This window comes from Mchenga conophoros, linkage group LG6 (assembly GCF_057382185.1).
Source record: "Mchenga conophoros isolate Kocher_MC1m ecotype Shallow Benthic linkage group LG6, M_conophoros_male_GT1.1, whole genome shotgun sequence".
NCBI classification, from domain to species: Eukaryota; Metazoa; Chordata; class Actinopteri; order Cichliformes; family Cichlidae; genus Mchenga; species Mchenga conophoros.
In genome coordinates, this window is record NC_140531.1 from 18,254,357 (window position 1) to 18,281,336 (window position 26,980).

Here is a 26,980-nt window from a genome sequence, read left to right on the forward strand (position 1 = left end):
GCTGCATATGAAAGCACAACCTTTAGACAGGAGGCATATAAATACGGATACTTTATATTTATTTCTGTTTGGCTTTTCCAGCTGCTGCTGCCATCCAACAGACTTACAATGCCATCAAGTTTCTTCTTTATGCTGGGTAAGACTGTTTATATTATATTATATTATACATACAGATATTATTTTTATATATATATATATATATATATATATATATATATATATATATATATATATATATATATATATATATATATATATATATATATATATAAATGTGTGTGTGTGTGTGTGTGTGTGTGTGTGTGTGTGTGTGTGTGTGTGTGTGTGTGTGTGTGTGTGAATGAGAATGGGGTGTGTCCCTCAATAGAAATTCTTCCATCTGGGTTCAGATCGTAATTTTTACAATGTGAATTTAATAAAATCACATAATCTGACAGAACATTGTTTTCGCAGATTAAATGTGAGAGTGTTGTACGTTGCACTTAAACCACTGTGTGCATAAAAAGGTTCTCGGGCACGCTGCCTTAACACACAGGAAGATTCAGTTCAATAAGGCTGCGTGTGTTTTATATAATGGGAACTAGGTCTTATATCCTGCTGTAGTGCTTTTGTGCACGATTTCACATATGGCTGTAGAAATGTGTAGAAATGAAAGTTTTTGTAACATCTGGGGAGTAATTTCCCAAGTTGTTAATACATTGTATTAAAGTTATTTTCTTGCTATATATATGTCGTATTTTTTTAAGATTATGAGCTGAAAGTGGACGTTTTATAGGTGTGTATTGTACTACCTGTGAGTTTCATACTGTGTTAAATGATAAGGCACTCTGAAACAGTGGGTCTAATGCGTGTTGGGTAAAAGGAACTGGGGAAAGACAAGAGGAAATGCATAGAAAGGCCAAAAAAGGTATGCTGAAACTGAATTTAATGATAAGGTAATCAGGTTTGATATATTGTTTTGACCTATTAGAACATTATATTTATTTTTTGTGTAGGTTTGGTTGTGGGGACCGCCATAGCAAACAAAACAATACTTGAGACAGATCTTAACACCTCCATCACCAACACCACCAGCACCTTCATCACCAACACCACCACCTTCATTACCAACACCAGCACAATGAACACGACCATCAATTATGATCAAACTACCATCAAGACAAGCAACTCAAGTACTGAAATGAACGTCAGCACTGAATCTTCTGGTGAGAGCTATTATCTGAACTCCTTTTACAATAAAGCCTATACTGTAAAGCAGTTCTTTCAGATATTTTAACCCTTGTAAATGGTCCAAACTTCACAGTTTCTTATTTTTCTTAACATAAAAAAAATGTTTTGATTGTTTTGTTGTAGGAAACAGCGCAATAAGTGTTGCTACTACAGGTAGAGCAAAGCCCAGCAGTCAGACTGTCACTGAAACTAAAAGGACCACAAAACCTCAAACCACACCTGCACCGGGTGGTCCTGTGACATCTCAAACCACAAAAGGCACATTCCCGAAGAGTAAGCTGGGACTGATTTCTTACATTACCAAAATCAGCATGATTATTCATAGCTCTCTGCATGCCAATAACTGTGTTGATTGTAATAAACCCTTCATCTGCAGATCAAACAGATGAAACAGTTGTTGCAACAATCCAATTGAAAAGGTTCGCACGATTTTGCAGTTCTCCTCATTTAGCTCACAGCCTCGTCATGCAACCGTTTTTAGTGGAAAACCTCAGATAAACCCTGGCGTGCTTGCATCGAGGCACGTTTTGCAGCTAAACATCCAGATATTTTCTGCAGGAATAAAACAAGAATGATGGAGGCAAACATAAGTTCCAGAGGCCAGAATTGGCCTAGCAAAGATACGAATTTGGTCCACTGGACATCTTTGTGGCCCTTGATCTTAAATGAGTTTCCCTGAGCTAGAGGAAAGAGTTGCTTGAAATTGCTTGAAACAAAAGTGCAAATGAATATGAATATCCTTAATGCCAGCTGTGGGTGTTTTTCGATTGGATTATGGATAGACTAACGTTTTATGACAACTCATTGGCAGGTTTTTTATTTCATACAAGCGTCTTGTATATCTCACAGGTTCCACGTCCAGTCCAAAGACAGCTGGCTCTGACAAAACTGGTGAGTTAAACATACGTCAGCATGTCTGTGCCTCACAGAGGCTAGAACTTTTCTGTCAAATCTAGTGTGTAAATCTACAGTCAAATGCCACTTCATTAAGTCCACCTGTTCTTCTGCTCATCGATCAAATATCTGCTCAGCCAATCACATGACAGCAACTCAATGCATTTAGGCATGTGCATGAACAAGAGAGCGTCAGAATGGGAAGAAAGTTTTATTTAAGTGACTTTAAATGTCACGTGATTGTTGGGGCAGGATTGAGTATTTGGGACAACTGCTGATCTGGTGGGATTTTCCCCACACAACCATCTCTAGGGTTTACATAGAATGATCTGAAAAACAGAAAATATCTAGTGAGCGGCAGTACTCTGGGAGAAGGAGAGGATAATAGATTGACTGCAGGGAAAAGCAACTCAAACTATCAGTTTGTGCTCGACACAAGGTGTGCAGAAGAGCGTCTCTGAATGCACAACACATTAAATCTTGAAGCAGAAGGGCAACGGCAGCAGGAGGCCCCATCAGGTGCCACTCCTGTTGTATAAGAACAGGAAAGTGAAGTTACAGTTTGCACAACTCAACAAAACTCGAAAACTGAATTTGAAAAATGCTACCTGATCTGTGGCGTTCTGGTGGTAGGGTCAGCAATATGCTGTAAAAGCATGGATCCATCCTGCTTTGTATAAATGTCAGAATGGACCAGAAACTTCTGAGGAATGTTCTCAGCACCCTGTTGAATCTACGCCTCGGAGAATCAAGGCATCACTGATTGCATAGTGTAACTAATGAAGTGTCCTGTGAGTGTAGGTCTTTACTTGGAGGTCTGTGGGTCACAGTGCATAGCCACAGTGTTGGCAGATGTGCTTCACTCTAAACATGAATTGTATTTCCTCCTTCAGGTATCATCATTCTAGTCATTATCATCCTCGTGGTTGTGGCATTTTTACTTGTCTGTTACGTGACAAAGAAAAGAAGAAGAGTAAGTAAAGAAGCTCTACATTCAATACCCAACAAAGAATGGTTTGACTGGGTTTCATACTGTTTGCTAAACATGTAGGTACAGACAGCGATTTATTCATAAAGACTGGGAGTGTGCGGGGAACTGATATCCTTGTTTGGTCCAAAGATTTTTTCAAAATGTGTGGTATCATGGTCATATAACTGCAGCTTTTGTTGCTCAGTTTAAGCCAGGGATCTGTGTTGCATGTAAAGAAAAACATTTAAATAAAGGCACTAATGCGTTCCCCTGTGTTCTGGATCTCCTCAGCGCTACTCAGTTGATTTTTCCTCCAGACAAGATGAAGTCAACATCCCTCTCAGCACCGTGGCGCCTGTTGATACCGCACCTCAAAATGGTCAGTTATTGGCTGGAGACAATGTGTCGCCTTAAATATAACATCGTTCTGTTTTTTGAACCAGGTTCCTCCATCTGAATAAATAAACATTTTTCCTGTCTGAATATTTTTCAGGTCTGAAAACCTTCGAAAGTACAGAAACTACTGCGAAAGAGCCAGAAGAACTGGAGGCAAAGCCAGGAGGCGCAGATGAAGTTAAACCCGAAGCACAGGAGGAGCAGAAAGGTAAGAACAAACCTGTCTGGATCTTTTTCACAATATTTGACTTGTCACAATAGGAAACCCAGATTTTACTCACAACTTCAACAACGGTTTTTTGATATTGTACCAATAATTCACTTTGAATTTTTCACACCAGCGCCTTTCCTGTTATGATGTGTTAAAGAAAATGGTTTCCGCGTGTGTGAAACTCAGATAAACAGCATGTGTTTGGTGGATTAAAAATGGTGTGAGTGTATAACGGTGTTTGCCACTTCCTCTTTCTTAAGATGTGTTAAGAGAACAAAAAGGAAGTCCTGTTCGTGACACCGCTCCTCACACGTTACTGTAGCAACATCCACGGATGCTGTAAATATTGAAATAGTGAAATCTTTATGTGTACATGACTCAGACGTTGACTTAACGGTTAACACGAAACTTAAAATATGAAATGAAGTCAGTTTGTTTAGAGGGAAAATCTGATGCAATACACACCAGTCTGACTCACACAGTTCTCCAGTATTCTGAAATGTGTGTGTGCACAGCTAACAAAGTTTTCTAGTTTAAAAAAAGCTCCCACAACAGATGCCCTGCAGTACTTTAGCCCACCACTTGATGGAAATGGGAGCTAAGTTAAGAAACAAGGAGTATGGTTAGTTTCCCTTTACCCAAGTAGATGCAAGATCTAATAAATAAATAAATCCTGAGGTTGTGGAAAGCTGTATCCCTAAGCCTTTGTGCAGGGAATCATGGAGATGAGCTTTTGCTCTTCTGTGACTTTTATATACAACATTGTTCCCTTTTTGTCCTGCACTTGCTCATTAAAATGTTGTTGCTTTAATATTTTCGTTTCCTTGTAAATGAATAAAGTTTGTCCGATCCTAGTATTCTCCTTGTGTGACATTGTGGCGTGTCTCTCTGCCTTCCCCAACAATGTCTTGTCCCAGTTGTTGTGAAAAGGGTCTGCTTTTTGTTTGTTTCCCCCTCTCGTGTGACAGTAAAAATGAAATTTTGCTATCTGCGTTTGATACTAATGTTGTCTAATCTCTGTGACAAGAATCTGTAGCACCTACTAGAAATGTACACTCACTTGCAGACATTTGGGGAACTGCTACTGTTGGTTTTGTGGGCAAAAGAGGTGTCAAGACAGCAAGTTAGTTTCATTGTTTGTTTAAAATTTTTTTTTTATATCTACTATTTTAGGGCTTGAAAAAATCATTTTAAATTTGAAGAAGGCAAAGTTGATTTTGGGGGGGGGGGGGGGGGGGGGGGGCAATAGTTGAATTCGGTGTGAGAGGAAACAAGCATATACGCCCTTTTCAGGCTTTGGAAATTGAAGCCTGCTAAACACATGTCATTTCCATATAGGTAGTTTATGACATAGTACTGTGTAAAAAATCTTGTGCCCGTCGTTGCTTCTTCTGTATTTTACTGGAAACAGGTGCAGCAATTTAATGAAAAATCCACAATCATAAATGGAAATACAGCATATGAGGCAAAAAAAAGACCTCTTGAAAGCAAACTAGAAAAAGTTGCATTTCCTGCAAAAATGCAGTGTGAATGCCGTGTAGTGGAATCTGAAAACAGCAGAAGAAGGAGAGCTATCTGTTGAAAACACTGTGTAGAAGCTGAACTCTGCTGAAAGCAGATTACATGTAAGCAGGGAAGATGTGCAGCATCTGTCACATGTACTCGAACCCTTGCCACCAGAGCTCACGGCAGCTGCGCATCCGACTGCGCCAAACCAGTTCTGGTCTCAAACATAGATATGATGAGAGAGAAAAAAAATGTGCACTGTGCAGAAGAAGAAAAAAAGAGGTGAAAATGCTGAATGTTCAGCAAAAAAGAGATAAGGAACCTGAAAATTCAGCATGAAAAGAGGTGAAAAGGCTGAAAACTGCTGATAAGAGGGGAATCAGCAGACTTTCTGCTGAAAAGAGGAAAAGAAGCTGAAGTTTGTGCTAAAAACAGCTTAAGAAGCTGGAATTTGTGCTGAAAAGTAGTGAAAAACTGAAAATGTTGCAAAAAGAGGTGAAAAGCTGAAATTTGTGTGGAAAAGAGTTTAAACAGTGGAAGTGTTAACTGAAAAAAATGTTGCCATAAGCGGGATTCGATCCCGGGCCTCCTGGTCAGAGAACGACTGCCCCTCTCACTGAGCTAAAACGTGGCTCAGCCCAGCAAGCAAAACTAGTGATCACACTGATAATGTGGTCCCTGTTAGCAAATGGGCCAAAAAATGGCATAAAAGGCTGAATATCTGAAAAAGTATAAAAGTTATCATCACCAAAAGATATAGCAGAAATAGCAGAACAGTTTAAAGTTTGAACGGTGAAAATCGACTGAAAACTGAGGGAGTAGTTAAGAAATGGAGCAACTAGAATAATAAAGGATAAAGAATAAAGAGAAACAGGGTCTCAATAGTGTGAATGCCTCACAGGCATTCACACTATTGAGGTGTAGCTCAAGATCAGCCTATTTTCTTGCATGTCAGATAGAGTGGTGTATAATCTTGTGCAGAGCGGTGCACAGACACAGATCTAACACAGACCCTGAGTAGCAGAAAATAATGACTGCGCCTCACATTGACAGGCATCTTAAAGCCACACATTGAGATAAGCACATTGTTGTGACTTTTGCAAACTGCGTGTCGTGCAAAAGGGGTATGGGCTGACGTTTTTAGGAGACTTTTCACTTGTCTTGTCTTGCTGACCACTGAGAGAGCTTTGCACTTCCAGAAATATTGCATACTGATTCAAACGGTGCATTTGTTACAGTTTATTTTGGTTGGGTTTAATATTTTTCTTCAGGATCAAAATTGCTGTACAGCTATTTTATATAGAAAGATTTAACTAATGACACAAAAGCTGACTCTTATCACCCATTATGATCTTTTATCAGGACCGAGTACTCCTCTGGCCAGTGAGTTGGCAACATTATTTATCATTTGTATTTGGACCGATCACAAATACTTCTCTTTTTTTCTCTGTACAGTGGCCATTTTTAAACAGAAAACTGTGTTTTAACCGTGGATACATCTCAAATATACAGATCAAATAACGCTCACACAGAAAGCCAGAAATAAGCAATAGTTACTCACGTGTTGTCGGTGTGTTTAAGCATCAAATCAAAGCAGGCAGGATTTACTCACAATTGACAGCAAAAGCAAGGAAAGCAACTGTCCTGGCTCTCTCTGAAATGAACCAATCAAAGGTCAGTTTGATAGCAAGTTACTCTGCACAGCCCTTGACCTGAAAGGCAGCATGTATAAAAACTGCCATCAGTCTAGAAACGCACAATAATTTGCTCAAATGTGGGTATAATAGCTTGGTATATCTACAGGAAGTGTTTGAGGTGCTTTTTTCAGCCATCCCACTGAAAAATCGAACACACGTGCTTCTATTTTTCAGCATTTAGAATCAGACTATATGTGTTAACTTGACGAGAAGCACTTTTTCCCCCCTTTTTTTTAATGTAAATATTTAAATAGTGATTGTACTGTACTGTGAGTAAGTCAATACTGTGCTTGAATGGAAACACAAATCCAAGCTGCTGTTAACCAGCTGCTTTTGCTGCACTCAAAAAAATATTTATGCCCAAAATCCTACGTAAATGTCCCGTGTAACTTTGTAACATAACTACAATGCCAAATGGAATCTGGTCAAATGAAACCTAGTTGACTGGTATACATGTCAGCTAGGTTTCACATTTCACTGTGTTATTACATCTTCCAACAAACCGATGCATTCTCATAAACTTATAATAAATCTATTAAAAATACATAGCAGTGGGTTTGTGGTTTGTGGAAGCTGCCCCACCATATTTGAATTCAGTGGCCAGGAATGACTCCTCGCTTCTTACTAATGGCATTTTATATTTGCGGCTAAAAACCGGCCACATATGTAGTAAGTTGTGCCTCAAACTTTAAACTCAAGATATTAAGCATAATAACTATGGTTTATCATTAGAGGCGAGGTCTTTTGATCCTTTTCCTCCTCACCTAAAATCTCATCTACTGAATTGAAGTCAGGGCTCTAACACAAATGCTAATTAATTACAGATATTATTGCACGTTCTTATTCTCAGTAGATTAGACATGTAATCTTACTGTCTCCAGACAGCTGACAAGTTTGCTATATAAAAACACCAGCTGGCTATAGGCTAACATTATGTCAGTTAATATTAGGCTTGAGTATCCTAAAAATCTCACCTTTCCTCTGATAAACAGTTACATACTCACGTCATATGAAATTTTATTTAATTAGTGGTGGAGTCCAGCAATTTTAGACCCACTTCAAAGGTTTCACTAATGCTGGCAAACAGCAGGTAACACAAGCTAACAACAGCTAACAGAGGCTAACAGTAGCTAAAACAGTAGCACTTACCAACAGCTCAGAATATCCCCAGCAACAATTCAACTCGGTATGGCTGCCATGGTCAAAAGTGAGCTGATTCACATTGCACTCCTTTCACATAGTTTTAGAGTCCTTTTCCAGAGTGAATAAAGTTTCTCACCCAACATTGACAGCTGAGGTAAACAGTAGACCGACAGCCTTCCACAAGTAGGAAAAAACCAAGTTATAATTTTTGTTTTGTTTTGATCGGAGAACTGTACATGTGCAGCTTTTTCAATTACAAGGTATTCCTCACTTTATACTATATTTTACTCTTAAGGTAAAGGCTTATGATGAGCTGTATGTGGGGCTGAACAGAAATGAGAAAAAGGCTTGTAAAGATCGGCTAGGCAGAGCTCAAACTGGAAAGGATGTGCAGCAGATTAGGGTGGTTAAGGATAGACATTGAACTCTTATAAAAAGTGAAGAGAGTATGTTGAGAAAGAGTACTTTGAGGAGCTAATAATTAAGGGAAATGAGAGAAAAAGGACGACGGATGGAGGACAGTGAATCAGGAAGTGCAGAGGACTTGCAGAGGAGTGGAAGAGGCAGCTGGTCCAGATGGACGGTATGAAGATACGTTTAACCAGGATGTTTAACACAGTTCTGGAGGGAGAGATCATGCCTGAGGAATGGAGAATGGATGTGCAGAGCTGCGTCACTACAGAAGATAAAACTGAAGAATCATACCATGAAGCTAGTTGTTGAAGCCAAGGTTAAGAAGAGAGGTGATTATCAGTGAGCAGCAGCATGGTTTCATGTCAAGAACGAGCTCTACAGACGTGATGTTTGCTTTGAGAGTGGTGATGAAGAAGTACTGAGAACGTTAGACCTGTTGTTTGCAAATAGATGTGTTGCCCCCTGGTGGCAGTTGAAAAAAAAGCAAAGAGTTGCGCATTGGCTTCATGTTTAAAACCCAAACGAAATAGTAGTTAGAGGCTGATTCATGCCAGGAATCCACCTGTGAAGAATAGTTTAGCAAAGGCTCGAATAACGACTGACCAGCCAGCTTAGACATTGCACAATTACGTCTTGAAGAACAGCCATCTTCCTCTTTCCCTAATTTCTCCTTTCCCTCTCCCTAAGACTGGGTCAGATAATAATGGGGCCGCCCTACTTTCCCACAGCCTCCAACAGCTGCATGGCTGTGGCTCATTAGGAAGTGATCACTAATCAGCTGCATCATTACCAACATGGTGGCCCCCTCAAATGCTTTTGCCCAAGAAATATCATGCCTGAGGACAAACTACTTCAGGCTGTTTAAGTGGAAATGCTGTGATTATGGGGCACCTAAATAATTCAAACAGCGGTTCTGCAATGTCATCTAGATTTAAAGGAAAAAATGAAGAAATGTTTCAAGAATTTCACACAATTAACTTATTGCAAAAGTTTAACATTCTGTCGAAAAGGTATGACACAAATACAGGGGCATTCCAGTATTTTCAAACTCAGTCCGTGTGTTTATTCTACTTATCCACATTGTTTCAGTTTCCATTTATTTTAATCACTGTTTTTTATCTTGAGAACCACAAAAAACAGCTGTGCTTTCTGCTTTTGTTGTCCTTTACAGCTGAGACTGATAAATCTGTTGCTGATCCCAGCACTGAGTCTGCAACTCCAGCTCCTGCTCCCGCTCCAGACAGCTCTGAGGACAAGCCCAAAGCGGATGTAGCTGAGCCTCCTGCACCTGTGGAGTCCACTGTGGAAGTCAAAACTGATGATGAGGCCGCTGTCTCCAACAAGACTTCAGTGGAGTCCCTGAAGGAGACAAATGAGAACAACAGCAACAACGCTGGCTTCATTCAGACGAGAAGTTGGTATTTAGATCATTTGTTCCCTCTAAACATTCATCACAGGTCCTTCACCTTCGGAAATCCTAAAATACAGTTTACAGAAACGCCCGTATAGTACACTGAGTATGATGCAGGCCTTCAAACACTCAGGTCTCATGGATTTGTCTTAACAAATCCCAAACTCGCTCGCGAACTTACTGTTCTGCTATATGGGGTAAACGTTCAGCTCTTCCGTGTTCATATCCGAGTTACAACAAAATGCAACATTTCAACACACTGCCGTCTAACAGAGAAACAACAAAAGCAGAACTTTCGTGCATATTGTGAATTCCTTCCTCTATTTACCCTGAAAATCTAGATTACTGTGAAACATTGGAAGGTAGATTAAGACTTTTTCTTTCAGCCTGACATGTGTACACAGTTCTTAGTCAGTGTAATTGTGTAAAGGATCTTCTCTAAAATGAGTGTGAAAGAATGCCCCTTCTAGTGGTTGGATAGTGTAAGTAATAGGGAATAACAGCATGTGTAGGTGTGATCTTTGCGATCAGCTGAACTCGAATCAAACTGATCTTCTAAAAATTGTCTTTTTGTGATAAATTTATGTAAGCAAAATCACTTAAAGAGTACTGTGACAGACTAGAGGTGTATCCAGGGTGTACCCCACTTCTTACTCTGTGGCATCTGGGATAGGCTCCCCCACTGTCAAAGTAAACCAGGAAACACAGGACAAGCACGGCGACCGAGAACTAACCACGAGACACGGCTGAGAGGGAAGACAGATGACTAAACATAGAAAGAACAAACCCTACACTAGAGATGTGACACACTAAACATGGAAGGCAAAGGGACAAAACCTAAGAACCAGGAATCCCAAAGACACAGACATGACACTGACTGAGAAGACAGGGAACGTGGAACATGGAGCATTGGAGGCGCACAGAAGCAGACACCAAGAGAAAATCATAAATAATGAAATCAATGACTATAAATAACACAAAACACTCTGTCAACAACCATGACACCATTCAAATTTGGCTTAAGTCCATCAAGGTCTTCAGTGTCAACTTAATTATTAATTTATTGGTTGGAAAATGACAAAAAGCCGCGTGTATAGTCAACTTAAATTACTGGAAAAAGATTAAAAATATCAAGTATGATTGATCGGTAAAGAGATAATAATGCTGTATAGAGCTATTTAAAACTATGTTTTTACTGCCATTGTTTGTATTGGCACCATATGGGCATACGGGCAATGATATGGATATGTGGATTTTTAATATCACGTTACTTCGGACCTCTAACCTGTTCTTCAAGGTCAAATAAGGTCAAACTTTCACAAAATGTCTTTAATATCTTCTGGACATCAGGTCTTGTTTGATCACATAATGGCTTAGTGGGGCAGAGAAATATTTTGTACATAACTGTGGAAGTGGACTCTAACCTCCAACCCATCACTCCTCCACCTTCTTCTCTGACAGACTGACTCCCCATCCTGAGTAAAATCCTTTCTGCCTCATCCTGCCCTCTGCTTCCTCATGGTTAAAAATGTGAGCTATAAGTCCCGCTATCCACTACAAAGGACACTGAATACAAGTTTCACTTTGAATGGGGTGCATTTCTGAACTCTTACTAAAGTTAAGATCCTCAAATTGAAGAAATTTGAGTCTAAGCAATAGAAGTATCACTTAACCTTCCTTGTGGCCATAAAATATGGAAGCCCAGGATGTCATATAGGTTGCATAAAAGGTGCTTGGTGTAGCGGTCTCAGTCTCATATCCCCCAACAGAGGACAAAAATTAATAGCGGGGTTTTACGAGGATATGGGGATTCTAAATATCACATTTTACCTCACTTTTACATTTCACATCTGCCTTACTTTTAAGCTGATCCCCAAATTTGTTACACCTTTAAAGAGAGTGTTGCCAGCCAGTTAGACATATACCGTATTATAATGCTACATATTAAGTTCACGTTATTCGTGTCCACTTATTTACTTAATCAATATCTACTCCTACATAATGTTTGTGTAATCAAAGTAAACATCTGTCACGTCGCTCTTATCTGATTTTTGCTGCACTGCAAACTTCTTAAAGCGCATTTAAACAGAAAGGCGAAAACAAAATGAATATGTACTAAATACAGCGTTATTCCCTTAAAAGTAAATGCTCCCCAGAGAGTGAGTTGCCTCTGCAGAGGTGTGCGCTTCTTGTTTTATCCTTGATTTGACTTCTCCTCTAGTTTTGACCGTCAAGCAAGTGGTTTTTGACATGATAGTGTGCATCCACAACGCACCCACAGCTACACCCTATTTCTGTTTCTTTTGAATAGATTTGATCTTCTGGGAAGTTCCTCTCGACTGTCCGGTGGGAGATATTGTGGCAGCCTGGTAACCGTGCTGTTCCTCAGAAACTTGGTAAGACTACATAACACTACAAGACAAATGCTGTGCTGCAGCTGCTCCACCGCTCAGCCAGCTTAGCTGTTAATAAAAGGACAACTCCCGCCACCAGCTGAAAGTCAACCACATACGACCAGCGGGCGTGCAGTGTTACAGCTTCCTGTCCTGAAGTAACTTATTAAAAATAGAAATACCATAACCATAAAATCTAAATTTGTCTAATGTCCAAGTCCTGAAATTGTAAATCATCTTGACAGCCTGACATCCAGCGGCTTATAAATACTCATCATGGGAAACTGCAACCAAAACCAAGCATAAGTGAAACATGAAGTAGTATTACATACACGAGTTAGTTAAGTTGATTGTTGAATCAAAGTCAATTTTGCAAGCTGCTGACTGGATCGCCATCATTTCCACAATTAGGCAATAACAGAGAGACACACCCAAGCCAAACACTTCTATCAAAATGTGTTTCTGCAAACTCTGAGTCATGCTTGACATCACTCCTTTATTCATCTGACGTCTCCCGCTCTGTTTTTCGCTGATGGATGACATCCTTCTCTCACACGAGTAGTAACACGGATCCTCTCGGTCTAATCATCACATGCTTTGGATGTAAGGCCCACATCTGCACCTGCAGTCCACCCTCTCTTCCTATCAGCTCAACAATGCTCCGGGCTGCAGCCAGAGGCCTGAGGAATTCACACTGCTCTTAACAGCTGATGATAAGCTCACATCTGAGAGGCTAACTGCTCGGGAGCTCGGCGTTTTCAGTCACGGATCATTTCCGCTCTCACAGAAACAGCAGCTTCAGAAATGCCGGGAATGTCCATTTCTGCAAAGGCAATCGCTTCTAGTTCTGTCTCTGATACTTGCTCACATGTTTAGTGGGTCTTTAAGATAAGAAAAATGAAGGCAATCAGCATGACTGTGAAATCAGCTATGCATTTACAGTATATTACAGTTAACTATTTGATCATTGGCATCCAAACCTCTATTTCAAAACGTTCTTATTGTGCTGTCCGTAGGAAAAGTGCAGGTTTTCCCATTATCAATGATGAATGGGACTGAGACTGCTTTCATTTTGCTAACAGCAGCTGTGATTTTTCTACAGTGTCACGTCAAAGTACATTCTGTGACAAATCTTTTCTTCAGTAGTTGGCAGGCAGCTTTGTTTGTGGATTTAGACTCTGTGGTGGCAATTAGTTTTTCTTTTCCTGTAACTGAAGTTCATTTTTTATATGCCTGGCTATGTTGGACCAATGAAATGCCTCTCTAATTATATTGCTGAAGGCAGGAGTGGGCAATTAATTTTCCTAAGGAGTCACATGAGAAACTGGGACTGTTGTGGAAAGCTGCGTAATAACAATAATAATGTCAATAACAATATTAATAGAAAAATGACATAAAGCATATAACTAGACACATACTAATACTTAATTCAGTTCAATACTGAATTCAGTTCAGCAGTGCAGCCCTCCACAACAGTCCCAGAAAATATACATGCAAGCTCTCTAACTCTGCATAATACACCAAGCATATAAATGCAATCAGTTTGATACCGTGTGTGTTCATTAGTCTGAGAAGCTTAGCTGGATGTGGTCTAGTGTTCTGAAATCAGCATTATTTTAGGCTTCAGAGTGAGTAATGAGCATGCTTAACAAAGCACTTACTAAAGCGCTTACGGAGTCTAAAACTCACAGAACCACTTTAGCGTGTGCCATCCATAGCACCTTACTTTATTCAAAGTGCAATGGAACAATGTAACTGTCTCTAGAAATATGTAAATTCTGCATAACAGGAAAGCCAAATATGACTATGTTTTATAGACAAAGTTTGCTTTTATAAGTTACCCTGCAGGATTCATTTACAATAAGCATGACATACAACATAAAAACATTGTTTTCTATCTTAGTCATGTCAAGAAGTAATTATTATTCTTTTTAATTCATGGTCCAAATGGATGGCATAGATCAAACAGCTAGCATGTGTTTGTGCAGAGGTGCCAAAGACTGCAGTTCATGGAATGGTCAGTCTTAGAGACACGTTAAAATACCCACCTGTACAGTAGAAGTGTACATGAAAATAATTTTTAAAAAAACCTTTGGTTACTAATTTTCCCTCTTCTTACTCACCTGTTAAAACTGCCTAATCTGCACACGAGTGACAGGTCGATGTTACCAGCTGCTTGCAAGGCTTGATCTTTAATCCTCTAAGTTTTGAAGTTTGGAGGATTTTTATGCAGTTATGTGCCAAATAATATCACTTGCTGTGTTTTTAGTATCACTAGCAGTCTATATAGTTAGGCACAAAGGTGGCAGACATCAAAAGTTTCTCATCCAGAATGCTCTGTTTTATTTTGTTTTTTCATAAATCCAAAAAGTACTCAGCTCTAACCCAGCACGTTTTAAAGGTGTACTTGAAGAGAGATGAAAGGCTTCTAAGAAAGCAACTACATTTTTATACCTAACAAGTTAAGAGTGAGACATGATGCGAATGTGATTCTCTTAGCTGGCCTGGGAATGAGAACAGGCAGTCTGGAGAACCATCAGAAAAAAGAAAAGTGAAGACTGCACTGATCCCCACCTGGTTTGGGAAGTGATGAGCAAGGTGAAGTTTAAAGGCTGGAGGGGAAGATAATGGACATGAGCTGCCAGGTCATAAACTAAACCAGCATAATTAGACCTGAGACTTTGCTGTGTTATTTTCCAGTCAGAGCAAAGCTTTCATGTCTGATGGTTAATGTTGGTGGAAACTGCCGGTACCGCCTGGGAAGAATATTTCACGGTGAGGAAGAGGCAGAAGTGAAAGAAGGATAGACTCAGATTTTACTCTTTGAGACAAGCAAAGCTAGTAGTTAGCGGGAAGCAGCAGAGGCACTTACTGGAAAGGTGGTGTAGAAACAGGTCAAAGAGATGAAGAGAGATGAAGATCTGTGGCTGAAGATGGTGGTTTGCCTTTCCTGAGCTTTTGTGTGTGGAACACAAAGTAACACAAACAGTACAAAAGAAAATAAAAATATTAATACAAACTTTTTTCTGTTTTTTTTAGAAGCTGTCTCTATTTTCTTACAATTTTCTTGGGAGACATATAAACATAAATTTGTGGCGGGCTGGATGACAATAGCGCAGTGCTGAACACAGGGTCTTTATCTCAGTAATAACAGTGAAGGAAAGCTTCCTGCTCGTGAGGTTTGATGTGGTTCAATCTGGCAGGTCAGCCGTTACACCTGGGAAGCTTTGCAGAAGGGAGGGACTGCTGGAAAACACCGACAAGCCCTTCACACTGCAGAAACAGTGAAGAAAGAAAGAAACAGCTGGCGGAGGCTGGATCAGCCCCTTTTTCCCTACACGTTGTGCTGCTAAGCACCAAGTTTTTGCTAAAACTTTTCAACTGCAAAGTCACAAGACAGCAATTACACCTGTGTTATTTGCACTGCGTTTGCAGAATGATCCTGTGCATGCAGCTTTGAGAGAATGGTGGAGTGAACGGTTTTACTGCAATGATTTATTATGAGATGAGAGAAGTTTCAGGAGCATTGAGTTTATGCGATTTAAGAAGGCATGTTTAAAGTATCTTGTGGTAAAATACATTCATCGTCTAAATGTCTGTAAGGGTTGATCGTATCTGCATAACATAATGGATTAAAATAGCAGTAAATGAGCATTAGTGGATGGATGGACTGATCACAGAGCAGGGGATTTTCTTTTTGTTTAATTATAGTCTTGCTAAATCATAAGTAAATGGTCATCTATATCAAAGTCTCTCACGATCGCCAAAATATTCTTAAATCAATTACTATATCAGATTTACATTACTGTGCAAAAGTTTTGAATCACTCATTTCTTTATATTTTGCTCGGAAAATGGGAAATAGTCAGAGTGAGTTATTGGAACGTGTGCAAAAATGGATGGAAATACAGTATGTTAAGGCAAAAACAGAGTTTGTACAATTGTAGCAATTTTTATTCTTCAACACAGCCTGAACTCTCTCGGGTGATCTTTCTTCTAATTTCTTTAAGTTGTCTTCAGGAATAGTTCTCCAGGCTTCTTGAAGGACATTCAAAGCTCTTCTTTGGATGTTGGCTGATTTTTGTTCTGTTCTCTGTCGAGATGATCCCACACTCTTTATTCATGTTGAGATGCCGGGTCTGGGGAGGCCAATCCGTGACTGATAAATGTTCCATTGTGTGTTTTTCTATCCAGGTATGCTTTTACTGCATTGGCAGTGTTTGGGATCATTGTCTTGCTGAAAAAGCCACTGCCAGTCAGATGCTTTCAACATGGTATTACATGGTGGATTAAAATCTGATGGCACATTTCTTTGTTCATATTTCCATAAATTTTGAAAGATCCCCAACACCACTGGTTCAAATATAGTCCCAAACAATGGAAGGAGCCAGCATCGTGTTTTACAGATGACTGTAGATACTCACTATTGTACCTCTCTCCTGAGCTCATCCTTACTTACTGAACCAAAAACTTCACATTTGGATTCATCACTCCATCAGATCAGTTGCCACTAATTTTCAGTCTTGTGGGGAGGTTTTTTGGCACAACTCAGCTTTTTCTCCCAGTTCCCCTTCCTTAAGCATTGCTTCCTGACAGCTACCCATCCACTGGGACCATTTGTGATGAGGCTTTAATTAACAATAAATGGATCAACTGAATGATAGCTGTGTCTCTCAGGTCCTGTGTCAGGTCTTTGCTGGATTTTTTTCTTATCTCATAAGTTTGTTCGTTTTGGTCCATGATTTACTAGAATCGCCATTTCTCCTGGAGTATTGCTCAGAATTGAATCAAACTTCCAAACAATGATCACCAACTCACAGTTTTATTTTCAGATCGTCTTCAGAAAATGATAGTTTGCAAGTTAGCGCATCCAATATAGAAACAATCTATAAAATGTGCTTCTAAAGTTAGGAATTGAACTCGTGTTTTTAGGGACATTAAAGGAAATGAGACTGTGCTTTAGTTGAATTCTTTAAAATGCTTGGAAGGAACTGACCTGTAGCAGAGGTCAAGGTCAACAAATCATTGACTAACCATTCCAGGCATACAAGTGACTGACTCTTCCTGATGAAATGTAAAGAGGATAAATCTGTCAGTAGCGTTTGGCCTTTGACCTTTGGAGATGACATTTTCTGTAACACCTTTCAAATCTCTTAGAAAAATGTGCTCTAAACAAAACTGAGTGATGGGACATGTTTTTGTTTAGTGTGCTTGTTTGGAGTGAGCCTCTTTTGAGGTCATAATTTGATTTGGTAAGAAGGCTCAAACACTCGCAGACGAGGTCATCCAGACTTTTTCAACCTGAAATCAGGGCAAAACTTTAAAGCATGACGTTGCAACACTTACAGCAGATTAACACTATGTGCTGTGTTTTTATATGTAGAACTTCATCATCGATCTTTAACAAAACCACAGAGTTTACCCTCTTTCTTTGGCTGCTTGACTTTAGAGGTTCTGGGTTTAAATCCTTCACAAAGGTCATAGGTCACATAGTCCTTATTACAGGGTACACAGTGACTGCAGAAGGATAATGTGGCCTCAGTGTCAGAATGAACTGGCTCACATTCTTTGCCTGTCACTGAACAAGTCTCTGCAGAACTGTGTTCGCAGCAGCCGTTGCGATGAGTCGTCCAACACACATTTAACAATTCGTCTAGTCACTCTACTCTAAGTGGAGCTGTATTTCTCCATCATACACCTATTTTTTACTGCATGATATTAAACTGGAATCCTGCTGAAGAATATACAAAAGCAACAATGAGAGTGAGTGCTCTGTTAAGGTCAGGGCAGCTGCAGACACTACAGCCAAGTAGCTGCTCCTGTTACAGTGGGGCAAAAAAGTATTTAGTCAGCCACCGATTGTGCAAGTTCCCCCACCTAAAATGATGACAGAGGTCAGTAATTTGCACCAGAGGTACACTTCAACTGTGAGAGACAGAATGTGAAAAAATAATCCATGAATCCACATGGTAGGATTTGTAAAGAATTTATTCGTAAATCAGGGTGGAAAATAAGTATTTGGTCAATAACAAAAATACAACTCAATACTTTGTAACATAACCTTTGTTGGCAATAACAGAGGTCAAACGTTTACTATAGGTCTTTACCAGGTTTGCACACACAGTAGCTGGTATTTTGGCCCATTCCTCCATGCAGATCTTCTCGAGAGCAGTGATGTTTTGGGGCTGTCGCCGAGCAACACGGACTTTCAACTCCCGCCACAGATTTTCTATGGGGTTGAGGTCTGGAGACTGGCTAGGCCACTCCAGGACTTTCAAATGCTTCTTACGGAGCCACTCCTTTGTTGCTCGGGCGGTGTGTTTTGGATCATTGTCATGTTGGAAGACCCAGCCTCGTTTCATCTTCAAAGTTCTCACTGATGGAAGGAGGTTTTGGCTCAAAATCTCACGATACATGGCCCCATTCATTCTGTCCTTAACACGGATCAGTCGTCCTGTCCCCTTGGCAGAAAAACAGCCCCATAGCATGATGTTTCCACCCCCATGCTTCACAGTAGGTATGGTGTTCTTGGGATGCAACTCAGTATTCTTCTTCCTCCAAACACGACGAGTTGAGTTTATACCAAAAAGTTCTACTTTGGTTTCATCTGACCACATGACATTCTCCCAATCCTCTGCTGTATCATCCATGTGCTCTCTGGCAAACTTCAGACGGGCCTGGACATGCACTGGCTTCAGCAGCGGAACACGTCTGGCACTGCGGGATTTGATTCCCTGCCGTTGTAGTGTGTTACTGATGGTGACCTTTGTTACTTTGGTCCCAGCTCTCTGCAGGTCATTCACCAGGTCCCCCCGTGTGGTTCTGGGATCTTTGCTCACCGTTCTCATGATCATTTTGACCCCACGGGATGAGACCTTGCGTGGAGCCCCAGATCGAGGGAGATTATCAGTGGTCTTGTATGTCTTCCATTTTCTGATGATTGCTCCCACAGTTGATTTTTTCACACCAAGCTGCTTGCCTATTGTAGATTCACTCTTCCCAGTCTGGTGCAGGTCTACAATACTTTTCCTGGTGTCCTTCGAAAGCTCTTTGGTCTTGGCCATGGCGGCGTTTGGAGTCTGACTGTTTGAGGCTGTGGACAGGTGTCTTTTATACAGATGATGAGTTCAAACAGGTGCCATTCATACAGGTAATGAGTGGGGGACAGAAAAGCTTCTTACAGAAGACGTTACAGGTCTGTGAGAGCCAGAGATTTTCCATGTTTGAGGTGACCAAATACTTATTTTCCACCCTAATTTACGAATAAATTCTTTACAAATCCTACCATGTGGATTCATGGATTTTTTTTTTCACATTCTGTCTCTCACAGTTGAAGTGTACCTCTGGTGCAAATTACTGACCTCTGTCATCATTTTAGGTGGGGGAACTTGCACAATCGGTGGCTGACTAAATACTTTTTTGCCCCACTGTATACTTTTCCTTGGAGGAGGCATGCATAACTGGTGGGAGTGCAGTCCACAGACAAACAGGCACACAGACGCCAATACAGAGCCTTGCATTGGCCCTTTGACGATGATATTAACATTGCACTGACCCAAGAGAACTTGTGCATACTCCCAGACATAGAAATTAAAAAATACTGGAAACGTCTCATTTGTACTTTACCTTTGGCCTCAATCTTTTTATTTTAAGAGTTGTCAAAGAATGCCTGACCTTGACCTTCGCTATTTACACTTGAAGCATTTTACACAGTGTCACATTTTCTAGATTCTTCTTTTGTGCTTTGAAAGTGGAACCACAAAACATTTAAAGGAACTAATTTAGGAGTTTATGTGTGTACCATGCTGCATTTCACTCAAAGGACAGGACAGTGGGGAAAGCACAGTGAAAACACTTTGTGGAGAAAGCAGAAATAATAGCTTAGAACTACTGTGAATTGACGTATCCTTGGGCAAGATGCTGAACCCTGAGCTGCCTCCAATGCATTCATCAGAGTGGAAGTGAGAGTGTGTATAAGGTAAAAGCGCTGTATGAATGTGTGTGATTGGGTGAATGACACGAGTTACTAGCCCGTCACTAAAAATGTGGTGTCACAGTGGGTCAGTTTTTTGCAGTCTGTATCTGTATTGCCCTTACTCTGCCTGGTTACTAGTTTTTTAGCAATTTGATCAATGGCAGCTGAACGTAGTTCATGAACTTGGCATGATAATTGATTCACAGAATTATTCATGGGAGATTTTGTATATATGTAAAACATATGAGATTGTTAACTTGGATATATATTAAAGAGTTTTGATTCATTTCACACTACTTTCTGTGCTGTATTCAGCTGCTGTACATTACAGCTCAGCCTGCATAGATAAACCCTGTACACTAGTCCCCTGGTATGACCATCCCTGCCCATGTCCTTTTCAATATTAAGGAATGATGAGGATACTATATCACATTGTTCAGCAGTCACTTCTTCAAGCATAGCTGTCATGAATCTTGAATGATGTAAGCATCTTTAGACACAATCAATAGTGTAACTGCTGGGAGGCGGGGACAGTCACACTCAGACATGATACAGTTCAAATTCAGCTAATCTGAAAGTGGCCATGCTAGCCTCTGTCTAAGGCTATAATTAGGTTAAGACCTATATGGTGACTGTTAGCATGTTCACATTGCCGATGTTGACATACCAATGCTCCAAAGGTCACGTTTGCGATATTCATTATCTTAGTTTAGCTTGTTGCCATGGTAACATATATTAACTGATGCAGAAAACAAAGGTGAGGGCATGTATTAAGTTTTCCTGGCATTTACAAACCAAAGCGTTCTACAAATGTTAAACATGACTGATCAAAGTTATTATGGCTAATTTAGACTAGCTGGACTTTCAGGGATTCCAAACCCTGCATTAAATTTCTACAGGTGCAAAGAAGTAGAAGTAGAAACCAACACTGTGAGCCTGTCTGACTGAATGGAGGAAAAATAGAGTGTTATCTGGACCAAATCTGATATCTTCCGATCTGTGGACCAACAAAATTTACTCCAAAACAATGAAGGCAAGAGATGCAACCATTTTCATGTCCAAAACTTAATGTAGCTGACCTACGATTCCCCCAAAAAGCCTACAACATAATGCTTCCTCTCTGGTTGTCCTCTCCGGGCTGGTTTTTAAACATTCCTCTTCGGGCTTAGAGCAGTTGGCAGGGCTGCTGTGATCAGTAGGGCCTGCTGACAGATGGACATTCATCCACCTGCTGGTATCGCCTCCGGCATCAGCTTCACATTCCTCAGGCGGTGTCAAACTGTCAGAAACACACTGTGACTTTATTACATCTCTGTTTCTCATCAGTAACACACGGTTTAAAGTGAACTTGGGTCACATGACAGATCCTAAAAAGTCGAAACTTTGTTTTGCTTTTATGTTGTGAAGTGAGTCAAGCTTTTAGTTCTTCTATATCGAAGCATTCAAATGGAAAAACTAGACTCTTTTAAAATCTATGCAGACCTGCAGACTATAATCCGCATATTACATTGACAGACACTAATGTTTAATTTATGTTGTGGTTGTGCGCATTTGTGGAGGTATTTGCCTACAGGGAGCCTAAAAAAGGGGCTTTCAACTGCCACAAACATGCTCAGTCTGTAAAAAAACTTACTGCGTGTCGCTTGTGCATCTGTCAAATGCTGACATTTTGAGTGGGCCAGAACAGAAAAGGAAGAAAAGCTGAAAATAAAACAAAACTCCAACACAGATTAAAAACATTAAAAAGACAGCATGAAAAGTATGTTATAATCAGTGTTGGGTAAGTTACTTTAAATTAGTAACTTAGTTACATTACTAGTAACTAGTAATCTAGTATCATAAGTAACTCAGTTACTTCAAGTTACTCGTTACTTTCAAAGTAACTAGTTACTAGGGAAAGTAACTTTGGTTTTATTCATAATTTTCTTGTTAATGTGTTGCCTCCATAACTTTGCCAGTCTTTTGACTTGAGACCAGCCCGCCATTATAGGGAAAAATCATAAAGCCTTTGAATGAAAACAAACGCTGTTGTGACAGTGATGTACACTGTTTTGATGGTATACAATCGTTTGTTGTAAGACTCAGATAATTATTTTTTAAAAGCTGGACATTTTAAATGAGAATAAGAGAGAAACGTATTTCCTTGTGCCCCCCTCTCCCTGTTAATGCCCTACCTGGCCCCCTGGCAACACTTTGCTAGACCCGCCCCTGCACAGTTACCAGCTGTCAGCTATGTAAAAAAGGATCCTGGTGTTATTTGTCTCTCAGAAACAGTTCATAACTTCCCTTCAACTCATTCATGTCACCTAAAAGGTAAACCTGTTTCTCCATCACCTGTTCAGCTCTGATGATTCAGTAAGGACATCTCCTGGTTTCATCTTCATGTTTCCCTCTCACCAGATAACCAAACAGATATCATGACCAGCAGCTTTTACAGCTGTGGCTCCTGCAAACATCAGCTGATACTAGATATTAATATTAAATAAATTCTAACAACAGCTGATCAAGCTTAAACGTGCTGCTGTTGTTTAGCGTGACATCCGCTGTGTTTCTTTTCACCTCAATACGAAACGCGTGATATTTTCTCTGAATACGAGACGATTCCGTTTTTTGGCAACTCTAATAATTAACCTTATGAACAAAATAAAGTTCAACATCATTAACATCATAGCACCCACCCAGCTGTATAGAAACTCTGTCATGCTAGCTAGTACGCAGTACGAAAAAGTCAGAATAACGAAAATAAACTCCACCTAAACTTGGGTTATATCTGACACAGATAGACTGCAGGTCATAACTTCTTACCTGAAGTTCAGTTCACACTCGGACCAGCGGCTGCCTCGGGTCTCTCTTCCTTGTGCGTCCCCTTTCTCTCATCCACCTGCTGGCCTCCACCACTTGCTAATGTTACTGAATCTGTGGAAGCTCCGCGATAGCCACCACACGAAGTAACGAGTAACGACCCTATCTAAATCCCAGTAACGACTAACGCGTTCCTGATTTTGGCATAATAACTAGTTACCGTGCTCGTTACCACAATAATAACGTAGTTACTGTAACGCGTTACAGTCCCAACACTGGTTATAATTCAATCTTCTTCATGACAGGCCACAAGCAAGAGTAGAGACCGGCTATAGTACAGACTTCTGACACCTGCCCCATCTAAGACAGACACTTTCTTTCAACACGCTGCCAACACTCGACTACCACTGAACCATAATTTCACTATAATGGATACACACCACAAACTTGATGTGTAGCGACTACTAGCGGCACTAATTATTGACCAACTGGCAAATATGCTAGCTAGCCAGGAACCCCGCGCCTTTATAGCGCTAGTCAGCAGCAGCTCCTCGTGTCCCCAGGTGTTGTTTAAGTCACTAAAGACGTGTTCAAGAGGGAAAAAAATCATTAAGCTAATCTAAGTAAAACTGTTGGTACCACAACACTAAAAAAGCAAAACATTAACTTCTAGAGGTGAAAAAATGAAGCAAATGCAGTCGTATAGATCCTTAAATGACAACTTGAAACTCAAAAATGAACATGCTTGCAGTCTGGTAAATAAATAAAAATGGTATCTTTGTCTAATTTTTACTGTTTTTATAGCTGAACTTAGGTCACGTTTAAGTTTGGTTTAGGTCACGGGAAGCTTTAAAGGTTGAGGTAGAGTCATTAAGGTTGCACTTGCTTGTTTTTCTGCATGTACATGTGTTTTAAGCATGTATTGTGCTAGCACCCCATCAAATATCACTGAATTACAGCTGCACCCTGCTAATCAAATTAGCTAAAACTGCTAGCCACTTAGCAAACTGTCCAGCTCTACTCTGTCATCCAAAATATGATCATATCTGGCATAAATTCCAAACTGGAGGCTTCAAACCATTGATTCAAAAACCATGTTTGATGTCTGTCTTTTATAAACATATATTTAAATAGTTTCGTAGATGCTAAAAATCTACATTACTAAAAATTTCTGCTGTTTTAAGCTACCTTATGAGAGCAGCTCACCAACTTCAATAGTTCTACCATATGAGATAAATTAGTGTTTCTTATCTTACCGCATCGTATTCCTGTACTGTAGTCATTGAATGTGTGTGTATTCTTCCATGAGTAATGATATTAAGATTACTATTACTTTGACTCGCTGATTATGTTGTCTGGGTGGAGGCACTGCATTAAAAGTAACAGTGTGTTATAAAAGCCACAGAATACACAAAAGATGAAGGTGCTGCAGTTAGTCTGCAAGATGTGAACTGAAACTTTGTCTGAGGCTATTTTTATGAAAGCGGTAGTGTAAGTGTCCATAGATCTCTGTGATTATGAACCTCAAAGCCACAGATTGTAATATTTTTTGTCATTATATGAGGTGATGTTGTGATTATTTACAGGTAAACTATAAATCGCCATCATGTTCCTCTGTGAGCACCGTTTCTCTTGGTTCAGGAAAGTTAACCTTAGACTAATCAATCTGTCAGGTCTGAAGCATTTTATCATCCAGGTATTTTTGTGCAAGTCTGTATAAGTCAGTAGTCCTAATAAAAACTTCACAAAAAACACACAACTTAAGGTCATGACACATGGTGTAACCTTTTCAGCTGTTAATTGTGTGGGTGAGGTATCATGAGAGTCAATGAGCAGCAATTATACAAATGGGATTTTGAATGGATGGTTATTATCAGAAGAGAAAAGTAAAGTTGATGTATTTAAATTTGTTTTGTTCGAGTAGTCACGGTTCTTGTTTAAACCAATTTTTTAATTGTTCTTTTGAAGCTTCCGTACATAATTTGAAAATTGATGTATTCAAGTAAAGATTCTGAAAATACCTTTTATAAAAATTAAAAGTCAGCTCATTATTTGGACAAAGATTTGTAAAAACTCTAAAAATGAGCCCTGCAGTGCTGTTGTCATTTGTACCTCCGGGACTTGGTTTGTTTCTGTTTAAACACTTACTAGTTAACCATAAAACACAGCAATAGATGTAGAGTTAGCATTATGTCAGTCATCCTTTCCCTCAAACAGATGGTTCTCCATAGGGATCAAAGGTCATGTCAAAGGCCACATAAACTTGGCCAAAGCAGAAGTTACAAGTGGAAAAAGCAGGTGATTGCAGAACACGTGACTGTGGGAAAGGATGCACTGTTTTCATTGCTCTGTTTCTTTTTTCTCACTCTCTCTCTTTATTTTTTTTGCAGACCAAAGGAAAAAAGAGGCCGTCGGGGAAAAGGATATTTCTATTCAAAGTGTATTCACTGATAACTGTGATACAAGCTTGTTTTTTTGTTTTTTTTTTGTAGCATATACAGTAATGTGGAAAAGTCTTGAGCCAGCCAATATTTCTTTGTATTTTGCGAGACAAATCGGAAACATTTTTTATTTTTAAACATGTCCAAGTATACGTGGACGTACAATATGTAATCAAATACTGAGTTTGCATAATTCTAGTGAGGTGTGAAGTTAATATTTGGTATGACAACGGAAAGCTTTCTTGTCATTTCTTAAAGTAGCCTTCAGGAATAGTTCTCCAGGCCTCTTGAAGGACATTCAAAGCTCTTCTTTGGATGTTGGCTCGGTACCAAACGACTGCGTTTGGGGACCGCTGACATAGTGGATAAAAATCTGATGGATGTTTCTCTGAAAATGTCAGGTACTACGACTGGAGTGAAACAACAGCCAATGTCCAAAGAAAAACTTTGAAAGACCTTCAGAAAGCCTGGAGAACTATTGATCAAGACCCTGCTACCAGAACGTCTGGCTTCTTGAAAGCAAAATACTTTTTAAATTGAGGTGTATCTCAAGACTTTTGGACAGTGCTGTAAGCTTTTTCAAAGTTAATTGTTCGCTTTTCGTTGTTTTAGTAATTACTGAACTTGTCTTCTGAATATGTATTGTGGCTTTTATTCATCACTGTTCAGGTCATAACCCCTTCAATAGACTGGCGCTCTGTCCAAGTGTGTACTGCACCTCTTACCCAATGGCTGACAAACACCAATCAAACCATTTTGTTTGGTTTACACTTATTGTTAACCAATCAAAAACAAACAAACAAAAATGTTAATTTAATTTAAAACATTATACATAATCCATTTGAGAGGCACACAAAAGCACTTACTACACGTTTTTGCCATATTGTAAAAAAAAAAAAAAAAGTGTTATAAATTTACAAGGTGAGTGTGAAGCAGAGAATATGCATTCAGATTTGCTCACTTAATAAATACACTGGCTGTAAGTGGTAATCATTTCCAAAATGGTTGTTTAAGAATCACCCGTTTCAGGCATTCAGAAATAATGTAAAAGCACTCCTAACTAATGGATCTATTAACTAATCATTTAAGCACAATTTTAAACTAAAACATGCATATTAAGGTTTTCTACATTGGTATTACTGGCCTTGATATAAATAATGTAAATAAATCCATGCATAAGTGTGTGTATATACAATGATTGGCTTGATATGGTCACTGCTACTTCACCAAACAAAGTTATTTGAATCCTGGCTCCAAAACTCTTTACTCATTTTTGGCATGTATTTGTAAAATATGAATAATATGAAAATGACAGAGGCTTGTCAGATCTGATCAAATTGTGCTTTCCTCAGTTTAAGAGGAAGTGCTTTACAGAAGCTCCATTTTGCTGTTTTACGTTCTTCCTATAACAGTGTGAAGCTTCGTGTTGCACCACTTGTTATGACGTGACTTTCGTTTGAATTTCATTTGATTTGTATTAAATAAAAACTTTTTTTCT

The 26,980-nt window shown here is 39.6% G+C and overlaps 1 protein-coding gene across 2 annotated transcripts; it reads left to right on the forward strand.

Moving 5' to 3' along the window:
- Positions 1-26,980, forward strand: LOC146572427 (uncharacterized). 2 transcript variants are annotated; one of them, XR_014892710.1, is made up of 10 exons: positions 1-136; positions 996-1,205; positions 1,354-1,503; positions 2,080-2,121; positions 3,018-3,097; positions 3,386-3,473; positions 3,588-3,698; positions 9,633-9,879; positions 12,184-12,268; positions 25,432-26,980. XR_014892710.1 is itself a non-coding variant. In XM_085276575.1 (10 exons), exons 1-9 carry the CDS (start codon positions 109-111, stop codon positions 12,243-12,245), a joined length of 1,014 nt encoding a protein of 337 aa, XP_085132701.1. In that variant the 5' UTR covers positions 1-108; the 3' UTR covers positions 12,246-12,268; positions 25,432-26,980. The 2 variants fall into 2 exon arrangements, 1 of the variants encoding a protein (XP_085132701.1); XM_085276575.1 differs by having other exon boundaries at positions 9,633-9,875.